Raw genomic sequence first — 25074 nt, 5'->3', positions numbered from 1 at the left:
GATGAGTATGCTGTGTGTTTGGATTACTAGACTCTCCAATCCTGAATAAACTTTCTGTTTCACAAGCGATTCCAGGGGTTGCCCTATCTCCCCTGGGACTGATTGGATAGCTCTTCCAAAGAAGTAGCACAAACCCAATGTGTCGAATAGTCTTCTTCAGTGTTTTAAGGTAAAATCATTCTATGTCACTATGTTCTCCCACCAAGCCTGCACTGATACATGATGTCTTTCTAAACTTAAAAAAAAATTGTCTCTATGTGATTCATTTCCCTCTATTCCCTGCCTATTCATGTATCTGTCAAGACACCATTTGGATACAGAACTGGCTCAAAGGTGGTGGTGGAGGGTTGTTTTTCAGACTGGAGGCCTGTGACCAGTGGTGTACCACAAGGATCGGTGTTGGGTCTTCTACTTTTTGTCATTTATATAAATGATTTGGATGTGAGCGTAAGAGGTATGGTTAGTAAGTTTGTAGATGACACCAAAATTGGAGGTTTGGTGGACAGCGAAGAAGGTTACCTCAGATGACAACAGGATCTTGATCAGATGGGCCAATGGGCTGAGAAGTGGCAGATGGACTTTAATTCAGATAAATGCGAGGAGGTTTACAAAATTGTGAACGGCATGGATCGGATAAATAGACAAAGTCTTTTCTCTGGGGTCAGGGAGTCCAGAAGTGGAAGGCATAGGTTTAGGGTGAGAGGGGAAAGATATAAGAGACCTAAGGGGCAACTTTTTCACACAGAGGGTGGTATGGGTATGGAATGAGCTGCCAGAGGAAGTGGTGGAGGCTGGTACAGTTGCAACATTTAAAAGGCATTTGGATGGGTATAAGAATAGGAAGGGGTTTGGGGGTATATGTGCCAGTTGCTGGCAAGTAGGACTAGATTGGGTTGGGATATCTGGTCAGCATGGACAGGTTGGACCGAAGAGTCTGTTTCCATGCTGTACATCTCTATGACTCTATAACATTGCTATTGTCTCTGTTTCTACATCTGGTAGTGCATTCCAGGTACTTAACCACTTTCTGTTCAGACACTCTGCCTGTACTCCTAATGAAGGGCTTTTGCCTGAAACGTCGATTTACTGCTCCTCGGATGCTGCCTGAACTGCTGTGCTTTTCCAGCACCACTCTAATCTAGACTCTGGTTACCAGCGAGGTAAAAACAATGACTGCAGATGCTGAAAAACAAATACTGGATTAGTAGTGCTGGAAGAGCACAGCAGTTCAGGCAGCATCCAACGAGCAGCGAAATCAACGTTTCGGGCAAAAGCCCAGCGTCAGCGGTCATTGTTTTTACCCAAAGAGAGAGAGAAGAGCAGTTGGACAGACAAAGGAGTGGATAACAATCTGGTGAGGAGGATGAATAGCTATTAATGGAGACTGTTAATGGGTTGTGTGTAATAGCAGACAATGTGATATGAAGGGCTTTCCCTTCAAAAAGTTATTCCTGATGAAGGGTCCCGACCTGAAACGTGGACTTCTCCACCTCCTGATGCTGCCTGGCTTGCTGTGTTCCCCTCCTCGGACGCTGCCCGACCAGCTGCGCTTTTCCAGCACCACACTCTTCGACTCTGATCTGCAGTCCTCACTTTCTCCTTGCCGTGTTCTCGGATTCCAGCATATGCAATTTTTTTGGTGTGTGTGATCTCATTATCTGCCAAATGCTTCAGGAGGGTGCTGGAAGGCGCTATAGAAATGTAAGTGTTGGTGTGGTCCTCCTGGCCAAGGGGGCGCTCTGCGCGGGAGGTGGTGTAGGCGGTGAAGGGGTGAAGGCTTGGGCCGGCTGTTGGAGGGTTTGGCCGACAGGAGGTTGTGAGTGTGTCCGGGAGGGTGTCTCCCGAATGGGGAAGAAGCAGAGGAAAGCGGCGCGGTCGAAGGCCGCCTTTTACTGCGAGGTTTGCCGGCAGACCTCGTTCAGGGGCTGGGGGCATGTGTACGGCCTGAAGCACCAGGAGAGGCTCGGGGCGCTGCTAGGCCGCTTCCTGGAGAAGGTAAGAGGAGCTGGAACCCACCCGGGGGCCCTTGGAGGGAGGAGGGCTGGAGGCCGGGCCCCCTTGGGGGTGGGGGGGCTGGAGGCCGGGCCCCCTTGGGGGTGGGGGGGCTGGAGGCCGGGCCCCCTTGGGGGTGGGGGGGCTGGAGGCCGGGCCCCCTTGGGGGTGGGGGGGCTGGAGGCCGGGCCCCCTTGGGGGTGGGGGGGCTGGAGGCCGGGCCCCCTTGGGGGTGGGGGGGCTGGAGGCCGGGCCCCCTTGGGGGTGGGGGGGCTGGAGGCTGGGCCCCCTGGGGGGTGGGGGCTGGAGGCTGGGCCCCCTTGGGGGTGGGGGGCTGGAGGCCGGGCCCCCTGGGGGGTGGGGGCTGGAGGCTGGGCCCCCTGGGGGGTGGGGGGCTGGAGGCCGGGCCCCCTGGGGTGGGGAGTGTGGGGGGGAGAGGAGCTGGAGGCCGGGCTCCCTGGGGTGTGGGGGGAGGAGCTGGAGGCCGGGCCCCCTGGGGGGCTGGAGGCTGGGCCCCCTGGGGTGGGGAGTGTGGGGGGGAGAGGAGCTGGAGGCCGGGCTCCCTGGGGTGTGGGGGGAGGAGCTGGAGGCCGGGCCCCCTGGGGGGTGGGGGGCTGGAGGCTGGGCCCCCTGGGGTGGGGAGTGGGGGGAGAGGAGCTGGAGGCTGGGCCCCCTGGGGGGGGAGGGTGGGGAGTGGGGGGCTGGAGGCCGGGCCCCCTGGGTGGGGAGTGGGGGGCTGGAGGCCGGGCGCCCTGGGGGTGGGGGGAGGAGCTGGAGGCCGGGCCCCCCTTGGGAGGGGTGGGGGGGAGAGGGGCTGGAGGCTGGGCCCCCTGGGATGGTGTGGGCTGGTGGATTGGCTTCATTTAAAGGCGCTCTCCCTACATGTAGTTTAAAAAAAAGGGGAAGTTGGGGGAGCATTGTGATCAACACCTGGGCTTTGACCCACTCTTGTGTTCACAACCAACACAATGCTGCACATAACAAACTCAGGAAAATAAAATAAAACTGCAGATGCTGGAAGCTTGAAACAGCAATTGCTGGAGACTGTCAGTGCGTCTGGCAGCATCTGTGGTGAGAAAGCAGGTTTTTTAAAATTTAACTTGTTCTTCTAATGAACCTGTTATAGAGTCACTTTCTCCCTCGTACAGTGCAGAAACAGATCCTTCGGTCCAATTCGTTTGTGCCAACCAGATATCCTAAATTAATCCAGTCCCATTTCAGCGATGTCATTACACACTTCTGGAGTAGGTGGGACTTGAACTCAGGCCACTAGCACTGTGCCACAAGAGGACCCAGAAAGCAGAGTTAATGTTTTGATCCAGTAATCTTTCAGAAGAATGCATCTTCAAAAATCTGTAAATTAATCATATTATGTCATTTATTTATCAATGCACTTGTCTGCATTTTGTAATTCTCAATTCATCAAGGAAGATGTTGCCAATTCTGAATATCACTCTGTAGTATATTGTTAGAAACAATTACAGATCGGTTACTGACTTTCTAGTGGCTTGGAACCTCACCAGGTTGCTTTCTTAAAAAAACAGTTGGGAGATTATTAACGTGAGTTTCTGAAAAAATTGATTTTTTTTTTGCTGTGACCCCTACCAAGCCCCCCCCCACACACTGCTAGGTGAAATGAGGTAAAAACAATGACTGCAGATGCTGGAAACCAGATTCTGGATTAGTGGTGCTGGAAGAGCACAGCAGTTCAGGCAGCATCCAACTAGCTTCGAAATCGACGTTTCGGGCAAAAACCCTTCATCAGGAATAAAGGCAGTGAGCCTGAAGCATGGAGAGATAAGCTAGAGGAGGGTGAGGGTGGGGAGAAAGTAGCATAAGAGTACAATGGGTGAGCAGGGGAGGGGATGAAGGTGAAGTGGATAGGTGGAAAAGGTCAGGGAGGAGGGTGGAGTGGATAGGTGGAAAAGGAGATAGGCAGGTAGGACAAGTCCGGACAAGTCATGGGGACAGTGCTGAGCTGGAAGTTTGGAACTAGGGAGAGGTGGGGGAAGGGGAAATGAGAAAACTATTGAAGTCCACAACGATACCCTGGGGTTGAAGTGTTCCGAGGCGGAAGATGAGGCGTTCTTCCTCCAGGCGTCTGGTGGTGAGGGAGTGGCGGTGAAGGAGGCCCAGGACCTCCATGTCCTCTGCAGAGTGGGAGGGGGAGTTGAAATGTTGGGCCACGGGACGGTGTGGTTGATTGGTGCGGGTGTCCCGGAGATGTTCCCTAAAGCGCTCTGCTAGGAGGCGCCCAGTCTCCCCAATGTAGAGGAGACCACATCGGGAGCAACGGATACAATAAATGATATTAGTGGATGTGCAAGTAAAACCTTGATGGATGTGGAAGGCTCCTTTAGGACCTTGGATAGAGGTGAGGGAGGAGGTGTGGGCGCAGGTTTTACAGTTCCTGTGGTGGCAGGGGAAAGTGCCAGGATTGGAGGGTGGGTTGTAGGGGGGCGTGGACCTGACCAGGTAGTCACGGAGGCAACGGTCTTTGCGGAAGGTGGAAAGGGGTGGGGAAGGAAATATATTCCTGGTGGTGGGGTCGTTTTGGAGGTGGCGGAAATGTCGGCGGATGATTTGGTTTATGTGAAGGTTGGTAGGGTGGAAGGTGAGCACCAGGGGCGTTCTGTCCTTGTTACGGTTGGAGGGGTGGTCTGAGGGTGGAGGTGTGAGATGTGGACGAGATGCGTTGGAGGGCATCTTTAACCACGTGGGAAGTGAAGTTGCGGTTTCTAAAGAAGGAGGCCTTCTGGTGTGTTCTGTGGTGGAACTGGTCTTCCTGGGAGCAGATACGGCGGAGGCGGAGGAATTGGGAATACGGGATGGCAGTTTTGTAAGAGGTAGGGTGGGAAGAGGTGTAATCCAGGTAGCTGTGGGAGTCGGTGGGTTTATAAAAATTGTCAGTGTCAAGTCGGTCGTCATTAATGGAGATAGAGAGGTCCAGGAAGGGGAGGGAGGTGTCAGAGATGGTCCAGGTAAATTTAAGGTCAGGGTGGAATGTGTTGGTGAAGTTGATGAATTGCTCAACCTCCTCACGGGAGCACGAGGTGGCGCCAATGCAGTCATCAATGTCGCGGAGGAAGAGGTGGGGAGTGGTGCTGGTGTAATTACGGAAGATCAACTGCTGTACGTAGCCAACAGAGAGACAGGCATAGATGGGGCCCATACGTGTGCCCATGGCTACCCCTTTGGTCTGGAGGAAGTGGGAGGATTCAAAGGAGAAATTGTTAAGGGTGAGGACCAGTTCGGCCAAACGAATGAGAGTGGAGGTGGAAGGGTACTGTTGGGAATGTCTGGAGAGGAAAAAACAGAGGGCTTGGAGGCCCTGGTCATGGCGGGTGGAGGTGTAGAGGGATTGGATATCCATGGTGAAGATGAGGCATTGGGAGCTGGGGAAACCGAAGTCTAAGGAGGTGGAGGGGAAATGATTGTCACAAGCCTATTTTGTCTGCCACTATTTGTCACTTTCTGATACACATTAATGGCAATCTATAGTATATGTAGCTTTGCTTGTAATGTGCAAAATGACAGTGTTTCACATATCAGCCCACTAGATTTCAATTACTTATGGAAGTGAGACTCCCTTTTAAGGTATCTTTATCTTCTACTTGCATCTGTTTCATTCAATTTATTTTCACCTCCAGTTACATTTCCTGATTTCTTTTATTTTAACCTTCATCTTGGCTGAAGTTATTGACTTCTTCCTGGTGTAATTTCTTCAAGAAGCTTGCCCCAAAATGGTCATTATTGATTCATAAAAGCCTGTGTTGATGATTGAACTACAAGGGGCATTACATTTGAACTCCATCTTTTCCTTACAAAGCACATGTGTAATCGAAGCAAACGGAGTTAAATAATTATGAAGAGGATCTATCCTGATTAATTTGCCTCCTGTCATCCAAAGGCACTCAGGTTAGTTGGCATATCTTTGTTGTCACCTCGGCACAGACGAGAGAATGATGTTTGGATCTAGCTCAACAATTGATGGTATAAGCCTACGGAATCATGACAACACATTTTGTCTTGTGTAATGACTAATGGATAGGGTCTCAGTCTTCCAAACCTTTAACTTCCACAGAGTTACTCTGAAACAGGCCTCTGGCCATCATGTAATTCTGCAAGTGAGTCAATGTGTATGCCCATTTTCCTGTTTTTAAATGGAATTGGAAAATTAGGGTCACTAATATTGAATCCTCCAACCACTATCATTACTGCTGCCAAAAGACCAACTGTAGCTTGTTTGACAGTATCACTAAGAACATGAATACTGTTGTGCTAGCAGTTAAACTTAGACACACAGTGCTTTGCTCCTTATTTCAAATGTACAAGATGCCACTGTGTTCTGTTTACAATGTTCTTTGAAAAAAGTAATTTCCAGTTGCTTTTTAACTGATATCTGTGGGCAGTGGTTTACAGTTTTTGTTTTAACAGTACTATGGATGCACTTAACGCTACACGGATTACTGTGTTTCAAGAAAATAGCTCGCCACTGCCTTCTTGAGAGTAGTTAGGAACGGATGATAAGCGCCAGCTTTAACCAAAAAATGAAGAGTAATTCATTTCTTTCTGTTCAGTAATATCAACCAGCATTTTAAAAAAACGTCTCTACCAATTTGTGACATTTCAAGTTACATTAGTCAGGCTCAATCATTCTCACTTTTCACCTTCATGATATATTCAAGCGCAGTACTTTTAGTTCAAATTGTAATTGATTAATATGATCTTGTAGCTTTCAGAAAGAAGCCATCTTGGTGCCTTTCCAGCTGTGGGATTTGTGAAATGTAATTGCACATCCCACTTACATTTAGGTCAATAATCTACTAGTGTGCTGAGTGCATTTTTTTCACTTTTTTTAATCTTCTTAGTCTGAAGTTTCTTAATTGGATTTTCAGTTATTAGGTTTTTTTTAAAAATTGCTTACAGCAACCTTGTATATTTTGTTTAAATTACAAGTGAGTAATTTTGAATTTTTTTTTGGTTTAGCAACAAATTGGTGTAGTTTCCTGCAGGCACCTTTGTCAATGTGCTTCAATCAATATACATCCAATTTCAGTGTCACTACCTAGTGAACGTGAATGCAGATCAACAAATCTGTTTTTGTTAACTAATAAAGAATAACACAATGTGATTGTTTGATCTCACTCCAGATATCCTCTGTTGCATCTGACGTGAAAAGTTCATTTTTAAGGGCAAACATCATCTTGTGACCTAGTGCATAAGTAACTTGGCATGGTAAATCTTAGGGTGAGCATTGGAATATGTAATGATTCACAAGTTATTGTTGAGAGCCCAGATGCTGTCATTAGTTCCTTTTGGGTGCCAAGTGTGGTATTTGCAATGAAAATGACCAGACCAAAGCCTGTTTGTGAAGTAAACTGTATAGATGGTAATGGGTATGAAATTCAATCATGTGCTTCCCAAAGCTGTGTAATGGAAAATTAACAAAATTAATATTTACTGTGAAATCTAAAAGCGAATGCTTTGCTAAAATTAATACTTTGCGGAACTTTGTAAACACTTTGCTGAATTCTGTAGTCAAGGAGACAGCTTATCTTTGCTGAACTTTGTAAAAATTCAACCTGGCCCTGCGAGCAGTCAAATTCAGCAAAAAAGCTAAGGAAAACATAAAGACAGTTATGTCCACAGCAAGGGAATGAGAAAATAAGAACTTGAATGTTTCTCAACCCTTGTCCTTGAGCATGTGATAAGAATAGTATAAAAGAATATGTGAATTTTGTTCATGGCCCTTACACTTGGCAGAAACGCCTTGTGTATCGGTCCCCTGTATGAAGAGGTTTGAAAAATGAAGCTTTTTCTTTGCTCTTGCTAGCAGTTGAGTCGAGTCGATTTAATTTCCACAACAGCTGTTAGCACTTCCCTTGATTAGGATGAACATTAATCGACAATACTTCATATTTGGTTAGATCAAAGCTGTTTCACTGCCTTAGTTCTGCACACCTTAATAACCTTGCCTAACCAAAAATCTATCCATTTCTAATTTAATGTTTTAATTGATACCCCTGTTCCCCCAATGTCAATTTTTATGAGAGAATTCCAGATTTTCAGAACTTTGCGTGTGAAGCAGTGGTTCCTGATAGCACCCCTGAACTGCCTGTCTAGAACTATAAGGTTACGTCATTGTTTTGACTCCATATGAAAGAGAAATAGTTTCTGTATATCAACCCGAGCAAATCATCTTAGCCTTTTGATTGGATTACCCCTTACTCTTGGATTGCCCTTTACTCTTCTATACTCATTTGCAATCTTTCTCCAGTGAAAACAATTTTAACATACTTAGAGCTGATTATTGGGAATGCTTTGGGCGATAAAGGGAAAGGTGTTAGTCTTGCAAATTTTCAACAAACTCAATTATAATTGAGTTAAGCTGGCAGTAAGATATTTACCTGACTTTTAGAAGATTCTGTCTTTATTGTTTTGTAAAAATGAATCCAGTGAGCATAGAGTCATTGTCATAGAGATGTACAGCATTGAAACAGACCCTTCGGTCCAACTGGTCTATGCCGACCGATATCCCAACCCAATCTAGTCCCACCTGCCAGCACCCGGCCCATATCCCTCCAAACCCTTCCCATTCATATACCCATCCAGATGCCTTTTAACTGTTGCAATTGTACGAGCCTCCAGCATTTCCTCTGGCAGCTCATTCCATACACGTGTCACCCTCTGCATGAAAAAGTTGACCTTAAGTCTCTTTTATATCTTTCCCCTCTCACCCTAAACATATGCCCTTCGGGTTCTGGACTCCCCAACCCCAAATACACTTTGTCTATTTATCCTATCCATGCCCCCTCATGATTTTATAAACCTCTATAAAGTCACCCCTCAGCCTCTGACACTCCAGGGAAAATAGCACTAGCCTGTTCAGCCTCTCCCTATAGCTCAAATCCTCCAACCCTGGCAACATCCTTGTAAATCTTTTCTGAACCCTTTCAAGTTTCACAACATCTTTCCAATAGGAAGGAGACCAGAATTGCACGCAATATTCCAACAGTGGCCTAACCAATGTCCTGTACAGCCGCACCATGACCTCCCAACTCCTGTACTCAATACTCTGACCAATAAAGGAAAGAATACTAAACACCGCCTTCTCTATCCTATCTACCTGTGACTCCACTTTCAAGGAGATACGACTTCCTAGGACCTCACCATTAAGTGTATAAGTGCTGCCAAGATTTGCTTTCCCAAAATGCAACACCTCACATTTATCTAAATTAAACTCCATCTGCCACTTCTCAGCCCATTGGCCCATCTGGTCAAGATCCTGTTGTAATCTGAGGTAACCCTCTTTCCTGCCCAATGCACCTCCAATTTTGGTGTCATCTGCAAACTTACTAACCATACCTCTTACGCTCGCATCCAAATCATTTATATAAATGATCAAAAGTAGTGGACCCAACACCGATTCTTGTGGCACTTTACTGGTCACAGGCCTCCAGTCTAAAAACAACCCTCCACCACCGTCTGTCTTTACCTTTGAGCCAGTTCTGTATCCAAATGGCTTGTTCTCCCTGTATTCAATGAGCATAACATAGTGCATCTCACCGATAATTGAAGGTTCCTCTAAAGGTGGCTGCTGTTAACCCACAGGTTGAAGATGCCCAGCGGTGTCTCAAAGCAGTGCAAGTAGAGAAATATGACTTCACTGAACATGATCAGAACTTCTGGTGCTACTGCTGCAAGAGGGAGGTGAAGAAACACATCACAAATGGGAGCCTTGCTGTGCTATATGGTGGGCTTCTGGAGCACTTTGTAAGGTACTGCATCAGAGGAAAATCCCTCTTATCTAGATTAGATTAGATTACTTACAGTGTGGAAACAGGTCCTTCGGCCCAACAAGTCCACACCGCCCCACCGAAGCGCAATCCACCCATACCCCTACATCTACCGCTTACCTAACACTACAGGCAATTTAGCATGGCCAATTCACCTGACCTGCACATCTTTGGACTGTGGGAGGAAACCGGAGCACCCGGAGGAAACCCACGCAGACACGGGGAGAATGTGCAAACTCCACACAGTCAGTCGCCTGAGGCGGGAATTGAACCCGGGTCTCTGGCGCTGTGAGGCAGCAGTGCTAACCACTGTGCCACCGTGCCGCCCACGGTGTATCCCATTATAGATCTAGTGTATCCCATTATAGAATAAAGAATTTCCTGCAGTAATGAAATATTCCAGTGGTCACTACTGATAAACATGGAATGAAAATGCTGCAAAAGTCATGATTTGCAATAAAGCCGAAAGCACTAGTTCCTCAACTGATATGTTAGTTGTTCAAACACTAACTTGTTGATTTTTCTTTTTATAGTTCAGAACACTTGAAGCAAACCAACAAATTTTGGTGGGAAAACAAAGCAGACGTCAAGTTGAAAGACAAGTTTATTCTGTCTGATGATGCTTATGAGAAGTAAGTGGTGAATTTCACGCAAGTCACACGTTCAGCACACTGTTTCACAATGATGATAAACAGATATGAACATATGAAAGCGTCAGGCAGTGAGTGACCAACTAGTCTAACAAACATACCACAGCCAAGCATCATGGTCTTCAATGTTCACGATACATCTCCATGTAATCCCCTAGATGAGGGATAGAAAGGGATTTTTATTTGAGAAGAAAATTAATTTGAAGGAATCCCAGGAAATTCCACTTCCTAACTCTGATCAAACAAATTTCACAAGATTGTCAATGGACGTAAAACAACTGGGTAGGCAGTGGTATTGGCTTCAGCTGTTGTAGAAGAATCACTCCAAGTTCTATTAAAAAAAATTACCAGGAGTCACAGAAAATTCTTCACAAAGTTAAACTTTAATTTTGCAAAACCAAAGCTGTGGCAGCCAGCAAAATGTCTTCCTGACTGCCCACAATCTCTCCTTCTGCAGTTGTTATACAGTTGTTGTTCCCACGCTTATTGGATAACATTAGCAAACCAATCATGCTGGCTTGTTTTGACTTTCTAAAGTAATCGTCTGCCGCATTGGTTCCCTATATTACACTTAACCTATCATTACAACACCATTGTCTTCAGCATTAGCTCATCTATCAGTGATTTGACTAGCTTATCACAATGCACTACCATTATCTGTTACTGGAGCCCTGTAATATGATTCCAGGCTTGCATTGTAGCACTAAGTTAACTACATAACTGCCAGAATAACTTATGTACAGCCAGAAGGTCTTCCAACTCTTTTGAACTGCTGCAACAAATTCACGCTTGCTGCTTGAATTGGCAACTGTTTCCTATGTTTTTTGCCCTCATATGGTGGTGTTGACTGTGTATCAGAGACACTAATTGCACCAAACGTTTTACAGCAGTTAAAGAGCAAACTGCCTACCTGGGATTCTAACTGGGGACTTGCTCATTGGACACTGATTATGAAAGAAACATACACCAAGGTCAAAGTGTATTTTTCCCAAGGTTTTCAGAATTCTGTTTGTTTTGTTAAGGTTCAAAACAGCTGTTGCAAAGGCAGTGGACAGCTATGAAGAGAAGGAAGATGAATATATTAAACAGGTATGTTAGGTAAAAGCTGTTTAACTTGTTGACATTCTATGCAGTATTATTAAGATTTAGTTGTGTGTAGCATTCTTGCCTTTGGGTCAATAGGTTGTGTGTTCAAATCTGACTCCAAAGACTTGAGTGTCTGGGTAGAATGTGTTCATAGTGCAGGAGTATAGGTCTGCTGCTCTGTCAAAGGTGTTGGTTTTGAGATAAGGTGTTAAACAAAGCAACCACCCAAAAGTAAAACCTTGGTTGGATATAAAAGGTCCCATGGTACTCTTTCAAAGAAAAGGACAAATCTTCCTTTATTACCTTGTTCTGTGGAAGCTTTCAAATTTATCGTGCCATTTCCTACTCTGATGACATTTCAGAATTGATTAATTAACTGAAAAGTACTTTAGATGATCCTGAGGTTGTGAAGGGTGCTACATGTCTCTTTATAATATTTCTCATCTTGTACAACAGTGTAGCAAGGATTCTCAAGCAGAATCCTAAGGTTTTCCCAAAATGAGGAATGGCAAGATTGGCAGTAACTTTATTGGGCATGTCAATGCAACATCTACAAGGCTAAATAGGTTGATGTCTGCCATAGGAGATGCATGGATGGGGAGAGACAAAATAGGAGAATCTGGATGGAGTAAAATTTCAGATTATTAATAAAAGGAGTTTGCTTGTTGTAATAGCTCTAACAAAGCCTTTCTCAACTATTTAAACAATTGGAATGATCTACATTCCTGATGAAGGGCTAATGCCTGAAATGTTGACTCTCCTGCCCCTCGGATGCTGCCTGACCTGCTGTGCTTTTCCGCTCCACACTTTTCAACTCTGACTCTCCAACATCTGCAGTCCTCACTTTCTCTCATACTGTAAACTTGTTGAATTTAGCATTTTTTTATTTTCAAAATTATAGAGGATGTATAATTTTATGAAGAAAAAGTATTACTCAAATAAAACCACAGTGACCACTATGAATTAATGGATTCACTAATGTTGTAAAAATGTTGTCTGTGTTTATTAACATTGGATCATATGGGAATAATGCTGATCAGGAAACCCATGCCCTTCTGGCTTTTTAAAGCACCATCTTTGTTGATTCAGATGTCTCTAATGATTAAGATCCATCAAAATCATATTGATACATTAACGTTTGTAAAGAATTTCAATGTTCCCATTTTCTTCAGTGCTTGTAGTGGCATTCAAATACTGTAGCGGTATTTAATACAATCCACTAGTATACTTGTTATGAATAATATATAGAGTCTGCAAGGGCAGGCTTGTTTTTCTTTCCTGATTCAGTTGTGTATCTTAATTACTTCAGTAATGATTGATTATTCTTAATTTATTTGGATTCTCTAACAGGAAGCAGAATATATTCGAGAAGTGGAACGGAGAAGACAAGAAGTAGTGCAGGCTGCCTTTGAGGTTGGTTTTACCTGGATGAGCCTGAACAGTATCCATGGCAACTGTTGTATTTTACACGTACTGATCTGTACATTACATAACAATCCTGAACATTTTAAGTGATGCTTTCTTGACAGTTTGTTTAAGGCAATGCACGGCTAAGTCATAAGAGAGCCTTAAATTTTTGATTCCTGAAAGGAAGGCGATGGTCTAGTCGTATTATTGATGGACTGTTAATCCATATAATCAGGTAATGTTCTGACCCAGGTTGAAATCTTGGCATGGCAGATAGTGGAATTTGAGTTCAATAAAAATCATGAATTAACAATCTAATAATGTTAAAAATCACAAAACACCAGGTTATAGTCCAACACGTTTACTTGGAAGCACCACCACCTGATGAAGGAGCAGCACTCCGAAAGCTAGTACTTCCAAATAAACATGTTGGACTATAACTATAACCTGGTGTTGTGTGATTTTTAACTTTGTACACCCCAGTCCAACACTGGCATCTCCAAACCAATCTAATGATGACCATGAATGCATTGTATATTGTGGGAAGAGCCCATCTGGTTTACTAATGTCCTTTATAGAAGGAAATTGCTGTCTTTGCCTGGACTCCACATGACTCCAGACCTCAACAAGGTGGTTGACTCTTAACTGGCCTCTGTGCATTTAAGGATGGATTATAAATACTGGCTTAATGATGCTCCCATCCTGTGAACGAATAAAATAAATCTGCTGTTTGTAGCTAATTTCGGTGAGCTGCCTCCTCCTGTTTGTCTACTTTGGATTCCAGCATCTGCAGTTTTTTTTGTTTCTATGTAGGGTGGTTTCAATTGGTTTCAAGTGAACTTGTATTGGAGGGGACAGTCAGAAAACTAGAATCTTTCCATCAAGCACAATCCAGTGATTTTTCCCATTGCCCTTCTGTGCACTCCGTGTGCCCCCAAAACCACCCAAATGTCAGTGAATGATATGTAAAGCTAGGACTGGGCTTGATTTGGCTCTAATCGGCTTCAGCAATAACCTCCCAATGTATTCTGTCACGGCTTGTAGAATTTGACCATTTCAGTGAGGTAGCAAAAGTTGATTGACAACAGGGACATGTCCCTCACCTAGAAATGGCACCTTTGGGAAGGAGAAAAATAGAATTTTAAACATCTTGTGAAACTGCATTTTTCACTTGAGTTTAAACAAAACAGATCCAAACGAAGAAGTCTCCAATGCAAAGCGATTCCTTTAATTCACACAAAACAGGATAAGAGAGAGGGTTTTTTTTTACACTAGAGCAGTTTTATGCAGAAATGTCCTTGGATGTAGTTCTATTAATACATGAAACTTCACATCTTTCCTTTTTTTTTTGTTTTGTCATTCATTTGATTTCTACTTTTTTTTTGTCTGAAGTGGATGGTATCAACCCAACTTTTATTTCCCTGTTCTATAAAAAAAACAGAAAATTAGGATTCTGTTAAGACTCCATCCAATGGACTGCATCATGGAATCCCTACAGTATGGAAGAAGGCCATGTGAGTCCACACTGACTCCGAAGAGCATCCCACCCAGACCCACCCCCCTACACTAGCCCTGTGACCCCATGTTTCCCATGGCTAACCCTCCAAGCCTGCACATCCCTGGACATTGTGGGCAATTTAGCACAGCCAGTCCACCTAACCTGCACATCTTTGGACTGTGGGAGGAAACTGGAGCAGCCAGAAGAAGTCCGCGCAGATATGAGGAAAATGTGCAAACTCCAATGCTGGAATCAAATTTGAATCTCTGGTTCTGAGAGGCAGCAGTGCTAACAACTGAGCCACCATCTCACGTATAGCCTCACCTTGTTCTCAATTTTGTGGTCCCAACTCCTCCTCAAACCCATTTGTTCATGTTCGAGCTGCTCATATCCCTTGAATGAGTTTTTTTTGTAAATTCTGAATCTGCATGCAAATTGCTTTCCCCAACCTAGATCCTAGATTTCATTAGGTTCAAAGGCAAAAAATGGATGTACCTGTTGAGATTGTGTATTAGGGATAGGAAAGTGGTGCTGGAGGAATTTATGGAATGAGAACATATGGATTGTTATTAGAACATACCTCATTACAAAGGGCACTATCCCCTATTACAATAGAAATATTGCTCCTAAATATATTTGTTAGGTTGTGTGTATTTTGAGTTTTTGACCTGTGTGCTTTAAGGAAAGGAAACCAAGTACCTTTGACTACAAACAGATTTTAATCAGTACATTAAAGGGAAGCAGAAATGATAAACTTCTTAAATTCCAAATTAAAATTTTATATGTGCACTTTTCATGCAAAACAATTTTTTGACTTTCACTGGATTTAACGGAAAACCAATCCTCATTTAGGTGTTAAAAATAAAATGGGGGGGGAGGGGGGGAGCATAGTAAAAAAAAAATCATTCATTTGCAATATGATAATTCCAGAAAGCAAACCTTACTTACTTTGGTTACAATGATTTGTCACTAATACTCTATATAGTGTATTACTCATTCATGGAAATATTCCCTGACCAGTACATTCAATACTAATCTTCTTTTATACAAAGAACAATGAAACAAAATCAGAATGGCAGAAGTGGGTACTGCAGATGCTGGAAAAAGCACAGCAGGTCAGGTAGCATCTGAAGAGCAAGAAAATCAACGTTGCATGCAAAAGCCCTTCATCAGGAATCCTAATGAAGGGCTTCTACCTGAAACGTTGATCTTCCTGCTCCTCAGATGCTGCCTGACCTGCTGTGCTTTCCCAGCACCACTCTAATCTAGAACAAAATCAGAATGTTTAGGCAATGATTTGTACTAGTGCTTATGTTCACCCTACCTGTCCTTGCTATTTCTCTTTGATCACTATTTGGGATAGTTTTAGTTTCTGGCAAGGGGAAATTGCTGTTTTCCGTTCTAGGCATTCAGTGTTGCCATCTGGTTCAAGCCGGGTGAGGTACCATTGCCATATCTGTTACCTAAATGAGGAGAATATAGCAATGCTTCACACAACCTTGGAGTGTAAGAAAGATGTGCTTCTGTACCCAGCCCTGAGATCATGCCAGTACAGGTGGATATAATATGGGTTTATACCTGGAAGTCTGTTGCCTGAATAATGCAGGGCAGCATTTGTAAAACCAAGTAGAATGTGTTATGGATTAAATCCTTTTCACCAACATCTCTCTTAATCTTGGGATGAGACTTGTAAAAATATTAATTATGTTAACCATTGAAGTTAAACAGCTGGAATCTGCATAGCTTTTTTGCAGTACATTTTACAGATGAATATTTGGTTGCTTACTCATCTCTATATTGCAATAATTATCATTGAAATATTTAAACTTTAAGAAAAAAAAGTGTTGATTTTTCCTGAATCAAAACCAGCCACAGGCAGAGCCGAATTCTATCGATGGACCTCCAGTATTTGCAGTCGACCACTATGAGAGGTAAATTCACTTTTTTTTTAATCATTCTCTTCTGATATGCTGCACAAATGCTTAAATATTATTGCTGAAGCCACTGCTCCTTGTGAGATTTAGTTTGTAATATGTGAATATTAAAAACGTTTTGGATCAGGCACTTCTGATCTACATTGGAACGTTTGAGTTTAAAGATGGGCCAGGTATTGGTTAACATGGTACTGAAAGGCTGTTGGCTTTGATGTAACCATACCAATCAAGAGGCACTGCTATAATTTTATCAACACACCCCACATCCCGAAATATCACACTCCATCTCTAGTCCTTAAAGAAGATGCTTGTATATAAATGTATATTTTGCCCATGTTCTAATTATAACATGCAAGCTTCGAGTCAACATTATCACTATTAGCTGAATGTCAGTATGTAGGGTGAACCTTAATGACTTGCAACACCCATTGTGGTGCTCCATGTTGGAAAGTCAGCATGTAAGTACCATACAGAAAGGTTTGTGTGTATTTTTCCTTTTGCTCCCTGTTGATGTATGTAGCTGCAGATCCCAAGTTCACACATCTTCAATAGGGAAAATCCTAATCCAGAAGGGAGTTATGTTCATGTGCTTCCCAGCAGCTAGTAGTTGAGTAACATTTAGGCTCCAGTTATTCACCCCTCACTGTTAGAAAGTATGTGTGAGAACCATGGGATGCTCTTCTTTATCTTCTGACATCTGGTTTTGCAATGGCATTATCTGAATCTAGTCACCTTCATGTTTGTAGAGTCATAGAGATGTACAGCACAGAAACAGACCCTTTGGTCCAACTTGTCCATGCTGACCAGATATAAATTAATCTAGTGCCATTTACCAGCATTTGGCCCATATCTCTCTCAACACGTCTTATTCATAAACCCATCCAGATACCTTTTAAATATTGTAGTTGTACCAGCTCCCTCTGGTGGCTCATGCTATACACTCACCACACTCTGCATGAAAAGGTTGCCCTTTGGGTTCACAGTTGGAACCACAAGAGGTTGGAGTTATTTGATTGTGTTCCAAATCTCTATCGTGATCTCTCCTTTTCTCTCTCTCATCACACCCCCCCCCCCCTCACCATATTCTTTTCTCCCATTTCTCCCCTTCCAAATCTTGGAATTCACCTCAAAAGTTTCTTCTTCCTCCTCCCTCCAGATGACCAATGTGTAGGGTTTGGGAGAAAAATAACTTGTAACAAATGCTGAGAAAGTTGAAGAAACTCAGCTGGTCAGTCAAGATCTGTGGAGAGAGAAAAGAGTTAACATTGAATGCAATGTTAACTCTTCAGAACAGATCAGAAAACTGTTCAGATTTATAACAATTGCAGTATTTTACTTATGTTTGAAATATCTTGACCAACAGAAAATGCAATGCCATTTTAATCAAATGCCCCAACCACAACAACAGATTTATTTTGTTTGCTTAGGTTTTATTTAATAAAAGGAGTCAATGACATTCTGATATATAAAAAGGGCACTCACCGTAAAGTCAATAACATTGAAGATCCATGTTTTCACAAATCCTAAAAGTTTCCAGAAGTTTTTCCTTTTAATGGATGGAATTTTATTTCTTTTTCCAAGAATGGCAGTAGTGTTAAACACGGTAGGGTGGCACACAATGAAACAATCTGACCACCAGCTAATCAGCAGGCTCAATAGTCTGCTTCTGTGACTGTGCCTTCTGGATATCCACAAACATGTGAGTTAGGAGCAGGACCAAGGCCATTCAGCCTCTCGAGCCTGAGGTGCCATTCACTAACTGCCTGGCTGATTTAATTATTCCACATAGCCGCCTGTATAAGAACTAGGAGCAGGAGTAGGCCGTTCAGCCCTTTGAGCCTGTTTTGCCACTCAGTAAGATCTTGGCTAATCTTTTCGTGGACTCCGCTCCACTTATCTGTGCTGTAATTTCTTACCATTCAAGTAATAACCTATGTTGCTGTTACTCGTACCAAAATGTATGACTTCACATTTACTAACATTGTATTCCATCCGCTACACCTTTGCTCATTCACTCAATATATCTATGTTCCTCTGCAAAGTTTCACACTCCTCTTGGTGTCATCGGCAAATTTTCACACCTTACATGTGGTCTCCAACTCCAAATCATCCATATAAATTGTAAATAATTGTGGTCCCGACACCAATCGCTGAGAAACACCACTAGTCACTGCCAGCCAGAATAGCATTCACTTAACCCCACTCTTTGCTTCCTGTCACGTGCGGCACCTTGTCGAAGGCCTTTTGGAAATCTAGGTACACCACATCCATTGGGTTCCCATGGTCCACCTTGCTTGAAATGTCTACCCTGATAACATTTTACTCTCTCGCTTTTGGATAGTATTTACCTCTGCCTTAAAAATATTCATGGTTATGACTCTGCTCCTGTTTTTGTGCTTTTTTTAATGTTAAACGACAATAAGGGCAATATTGAGAGAAATTCAGAGGACTGGTTTGAATCTGTTTTGACTCTGCTAGGGCCAACTACAAATTAACTAACTCCCTGCTCTGTGGCTATGTCCACATTTACCTCTTCATTTGTTCCTGACCAAACCAAACTTCCCAACTTAGAGACATTGGCATGAAAAATAAATTCTCAACTGTCAGTGAGAATAGAAGATCGACAGCACAGAGATGAAAGGGTGTCTAAAAAAGGAATTTGAGTCTAGCAATTGCTTGGATAATGCTGCTGATGTACAGACTTAATGAAAGCATATGGCATTGCCATGCCTTCCATGGGGATAGGGAGAAATAGTGGAGGTGAAAATGTTGGTTTTCACTATTCATGTTGCAGCAAAACTTCAAGTGAGCATAGGTTCACGGTTTTGATGGAATTGTCAGTGGTATTCTGAATGCTGATTTTTCACAAACGAAAATTCCTTCCAAATATTTATTTCAGGGATGTGGTTGTTGGGTTGGGTTGGATTGGGAAAGCATGCATTTTACAGAAATTATTCTGCTAATTCTGTTGTTTCTGTGCAAGTCATGGTACCTACATTTCTGAAGAGACGGAACCTGGGCCAAGTGGAGTAAATTTTCCTTTCCGTTCTGGTGACATGACAAATGGACAAACCTTGACTTTCATTGGTGACCAGGTGATGTTTAAATATTCCCTGAGATACTGAAGTATAGGTGTATTTTTGAGACAGTATTCTACATTACTGGAAGCAAGTTGTGTGCAAAGATACCTAAACCCTTGTTTCTTTTGCATCACATTTAAATGAAAGTGAATCAGAGTCTGTAGCAGGTCTGGGGAGAGAATTTGCACTGGCTAATCGAAATCCTTTCTGTACTCTGAAGCCTTGTTGTGTTCAAATAGTGCCTGCTACATGAACCAAATTGGAGCTGATCACAGTTAAACTGCAACTGTGCTCCAAGTGTGAGAAGGACCCACTGGCTTATGTAAAACTGCATTCTCACTCCAACTTGACCAACATGGTGAGGTAGTTTGTTAGTATGCAAATCAAACCTTTGTGGTTTGTGTAAAAAAAATCAGATGTACTCCATACATCAATTGTTTTGATTTTATAAAGCATTGAGAAAGTGCTAATACTTGGCTTTCTGAAATAAATAATGCTAATATAAAATCAGCTTTACAAGGGATTTGTAGATTTTTTAGCCCTCTGACTTATTTCTATAATGTAATGTTTAATAAATCTGAGCAATACAGTTGTACCTACATAGCGGTTATGTTATATAAATATTTTAAAACACTTCATGTTGTTGGAGTGAAAAGTGTCTGTTTTATGACATTACCGGTAAGACTGCCCACCACTTAGTCCTTATGGAGTCAAAGCCCTGCCTTCACAATGAGAATACCCTCCATCGTGTTGTGTGGCACTATCACCATGCTAAATGGAACAGACTTTGAACAGATCTAGCAACTCAAGACAAGGCTTCCATGAGGGGCTGTGGGCCATCAACCACAGCAGAATTGTAGTCCAACACCATCTGTCACCTCATGCCTGGCATATCTCCCACTCAACCATTACCATCACGCCAGGGGATCAGCTCTGGTTCAGTGGAGAGTGCAGGAGCAGCACCAGTCATACCTAAAAATGAACTTTCAACCTGGTGAAGGTACAAAACAGGACTACTTGCATGCCAAACAGTTGAAGCAGCAAGTGATAGACAGAACTAAGCGACTGCACAACCAACAGATCAGATCTAAGCTCTGTAGTCCTGCCACATCCAGTCGTGAATGATGGTGGACAATTAAAATACTCACTGGTGAAGGAGATTCCTCAAATCTCCCCATCCTCAACAATGGAAGAGCCCAGCAATCTTCAGCCAGAAGTACCAGACAAAGCAGCCCACTTGACTGGCACCAGGTACCCCCCTGCAAGTTCCCTTTCAGTTCTGTTCCTTCACTGTTGCTGGACCAAATTCCTGGAATTCCCTACCAAGGACATTGTGGGTCAACCCACAGGAGATGGTCTATAGCAGTTCAAGAATACAGCTCAGCACCACCTTCTTGAAGGCAGCTAGGGACAGATAATAAATGCTGGTCAGCCAGCAATGCCAACATCCCACAAATGAATTTGTTAAAACGGAAAACTGATAGCTTAGTCATTTGGGTGTATGAAAAAAATGAATGATTTTGACTACAGTATTTTATTTCAGAAATGTATTATGCATTTTTTTTTATTTGGATAAGATAACTTCTAACAGTTTACTTTGAATTTATATTTCAACAAATTTGGTTTGCCAGGATCTGTGAATAGTGTCTGACTGGCTCTTTCTACAATTCCAGATATCCAAACCAGAAACTCAGAACATTCACACAGGTGAAGATGTCACTTTGTGCGGGATTACATTGTGTAATATAATGATTGTGTATTTTGAAGTGGGAATTAGGCAAAAGATGATTATGTAAGTGTTATATATTTGAAACCAGCTGTGATTGGTAAACAAACACCTTCCATCTGAAGTAGTAATTAACAGTTTTTCACTGAGTATAAACTAGTCTGGCATACTGACTTTAACAGCAGCTTTCACTCAATTAATATTCAACATGAACTCTACTGTCAAATGCATTATTGCCCACTTTGGTTTATAGTACTACAAAATATGGTGAGTAAATTTCACCTTTATCCTCATTGAGGATAACAAAGACCATTGTACACAAGTCATAGATCCTGTTAGGTATTTAAAAGTTTTGTTCTGGAGTCTTTGCAGAACCATGAATACTATTCTACACAAACTTACCATTTTTAATTAGCTAATTATATTTTTCTTTCAATTTCACTTGCTCTATTTAAAATTTTTTTTAGTATTCTGGGATGTGGGAGTCACTAGCAAAACTGGTATTTACTTTATTAGCTAGCACTAATAATCAAGGAGAATTATCATTGAGTGATTTTGACTATTTGAACTATGATAATCCATGTGCTGAAAGTACTCCCACAGTTTGCATTCAACAGAATAATAGCATATTACCAGTCTAAGAAAACTCTGCCATCCCTGTGCTGTACATTACAATGTGATCAATTACCCTGCCTTAACTTAAATCACTTTACTCATTTAATTTTTTCTATTCAAACTTAATTTTGAGTTTTCAGGGTTGTGGGATTTGGTAGGAGATAGTATTGGTGTGTATTTGCATCTTTGCAATTTGAGATTTTTTGTAAATCAAATATATTTGAGCATTACGCAAGAAATTATACCGATCATTTTGTATAATAAAAGATAGCATTTTTCGGGTAAGTTTTACTATTTTTGTTAGGAAATAACTATTTATGCAATGGACGTTAAAACCGAAGTAGAACTTATTTCAATTAGGATCATGCTCTAATGACTGTATCTTCCTCTCCCACTAATCTTTATATCTGATCTCAGGTGCTACTCCACCCTGGCTTATTGATGATGATGATCTGGACACAGCGCCAAAACCAATAGGGCCATCTTATGAAGAGTTTATCCAACAGAGTATGTTTGATATTATATTGGTCACTTAATTACAGCAGGCCAGGATGTCATGAAACAATAACATTTATTGTTTTGTACACTAACAATATTTACACTAGTGTAGTGCTTATAGTATAATAGAAAAACCAGTTCCAAGGTGGTTCATTGGGCCTGTCATTAAACAAAACTGAACACCAAGCCAAGGAAGGGGATTTTGGGACAGGTTACCAAGATTTGTCCAGATTGTTGACACAGATGGTCTAACCCCTATGAGGACCACAACTCAAAAAAGCAAATTAACCAAATGACCCCAACAAAAAAAACTAATGGACCAGATAATTTATTCCTTTGATTGTTAAACATGAATTAGTAGGGGAACTAGCATCAACATTAAATTGCACACTAAAGGTAAATACAACAAAGATTTAATTGATTTATTGACCAGTCTACTCAACATCTATGGCAGCTGCACAGTCACAATCTCCATCAGAACTTCCTCGGGTAGAATTGCAAGTCTCTGTCTTTTGAGGATTTGGTCTCTGACCTTTGTCCAACGGCAGCGCCCAATTAATCCGGTCTGCATGGGCACAATCTTCACTATAATGGTGTATTCTTTGTAGTCCTGATCATTAGGCTTGACCATGTGGATTCCCCAGAAGCAACCCTAGCAACAGTGACAACTTTGTTTGCTACTTCTCTCTTTACAACTGCATCTCACACTTCTAAACCTAGTCATATGGGTCAGTTTTGGCTCCACAATTTCTGGGTCATGATTGCAGCTGTCCCCCTCCCCTTTTCCCTATTGCATTTAGGAGCATACTGTCTCAAACCACATCAGCCAATGTGCCAACAGTCGTCTGAGGTTGGAATCTAACCTGGGACCCTGGTGCTGTGAGGCAGCAGTGCTAACCACTGAGCCATCATGCTAGCCACCTAATAGGTAACATTTAATTAGGCCAAGGAAATGATTTAGTTGGATTTCATTTAGTGAGGAAATACACTGAAAAATTAAACAATTTTGAATGAGTGTACTTGGGTAATATGTAAGGGTATTAGCATTTACTGTTTGTTTCATTATTAATTCAGTGGCAAGGTTACACAAATGCTAAAATATAAAAGATGTATCTTTATTTAATAGTGAACCAGTTAGAAGCATTCCATTATATAGACATATACAATTGTACTCTAGGAGAAAGTGAGGACTGCAGATGCTGGAGATCAGAGTTGAAAATGTGTTGCTGGAAAAGCACAGCAGGTCAGGCAGCATCCATGGAACAGGAGAATCGACGTTTCGGGCATAAGCCCTTCTGTGCTTATGCCCGAACTGTCGATTCTCCTGTTCCATGGATGCTACCTGACCTGCTGTGCTTTTCCAGCAACACATTTTCAACAATTGTACTCTACCCTATTTTAATCAGACTGCTGTCTGCTATTGAAGGGACTTCAATTTGAGTGTTAGGAAAGAAATGGTCAGGATCAGAGTTCCCAGTAAGCAGGGTCTAAAATGAAAATGGTGAGGCTTAGGGTAAAGCAGGCCAATGAAGGTCTTGAGGCTGTGAATGTTACCATATCTTAAATTACCATTCACCCAGGCTTGTTAGCTGGTTGAAGTATTAAGAAGAAATGGGGTGAGTATGTAAGATGAAGTGTTCTATTAAACAGAGCTAAAACACCAGCTTAGACTGGGTGGCACAAACAAGCTCGAATGAAGGTAAAAGTAGTGCTCAACTTGTAGCTGGGTGTTGATATTTAACTTTGCTTTGAGCTTATATATTTGTTTAACTAATTGTTCTTGATTCAAGATGTATTTCAATTTTAGAGGAGAAAGAAAAACTGAAGAAACTTCCTCCAAATAGAGTCGGTGCAAACTTCAACCACACATCAGAAACAGACGACTCCTGGTTACCTTCATTTGGCCGGGTGTGGAATGATGGCAGGAGGTGGCAATCCAGGTGAGTTTTAATCTCGTTGTTCTGGATAGTTTCTGATCCCAGTGTAATAGATAAAAATTGCTTTTAATTTGGTTCTGGTTTCCTGTTTATTTCTAGCTTTTCATCTTCCCTTCCCAAATGGCACTTGACAACTCAGCTGGTACAGCATGGAAACAGACCCTTCCATCCAACTCCTAAATTAATCTAGCCTAAAGCTCAAACCCTGGCAACATTCTTGTAAATCTTTTCTGAACCCTTTCAAGTTTCACACAGGGAGACCAGTATTCCAAAAGTGGCCTCACTAATGTTCTGTCTACCTGTGACTCCACTTTCAAGGAACCAAACCTGCACTACAAAGGTCTGTTTGGCTACTCTTCCCAGGACCTTGCCTTTAAGTGTATAAGTTACCGGATTTGCCCTACCAAAATATAGTATTTCCTTAAAAGGCTTAATTGTTCTGATATTAGGATTGTTTCCTTATGCTATTTGGCTGTTGAGTATTGTCAATCTCATTGACTGCTTTCATTTTTATAGGCATCAATTCAGATTAGAGGAAGGCAAAAAAAGAAAACGAGACAAGAGATGACCAAAGGACAGTTCAACAAAATGGGTTGGGGCAAGAGGAAAATGGTTAAGCCTTGTGCTTTAAAGATATGTTAATGTTACACACTTGCTGATGTATGCATTGTATAAACTGTTTAAAATATTACATAACCTAGTATTTTGGATAAAAAATTCTGAAAAACTTTTGTCAAGTTGTAATTTAACCTCTTTTGGACACTTGCTCTCACTTTAAACCCATGACCTCTACTAATCTGGACGGACAAGGCCACCAACCATAATATTCACCCCCTTCACTGAATATAATGC

General features: G+C 42.2%; 2 protein-coding genes across 2 annotated transcripts in view; one reads left to right on the top strand and one right to left on the bottom strand.

Moving 5' to 3' along the window:
* LOC140494170 (E3 ubiquitin-protein ligase DZIP3-like) overlaps positions 1-1794 on the bottom strand; it is a 119444-nt gene extending 117650 nt beyond the window's left edge. The window contains exon 1 of the mRNA XM_072593272.1: positions 1470-1794. The gene's annotated coding sequence lies outside the window, so the exon portion shown is untranslated. The remainder of the gene's footprint in view (positions 1-1469) is intronic.
* Positions 1770-24953, top strand: cenatac (centrosomal AT-AC splicing factor). Its single transcript, XM_072593274.1, has 11 exons — positions 1770-1995; positions 9607-9773; positions 10325-10423; positions 11464-11530; positions 12878-12940; positions 16302-16363; positions 19350-19461; positions 21120-21153; positions 22205-22294; positions 24093-24225; positions 24739-24953. Exons 1-11 carry the CDS (start codon positions 1846-1848, stop codon positions 24788-24790), a joined length of 1029 nt encoding a protein of 342 aa, XP_072449375.1. The 5' UTR covers positions 1770-1845; the 3' UTR covers positions 24791-24953.
* Positions 24954-25074: the final 121 nt, after the last annotated feature.

Source organism: Chiloscyllium punctatum, chromosome 23 (genome assembly GCF_047496795.1).
Source record: "Chiloscyllium punctatum isolate Juve2018m chromosome 23, sChiPun1.3, whole genome shotgun sequence".
NCBI lineage: Eukaryota > Metazoa > Chordata > Chondrichthyes > Orectolobiformes > Hemiscylliidae > Chiloscyllium > Chiloscyllium punctatum.
The sequence above is the reverse complement of the archived record's forward strand: the minus strand, read 5'-3'. Positions and strand labels throughout refer to the sequence as shown.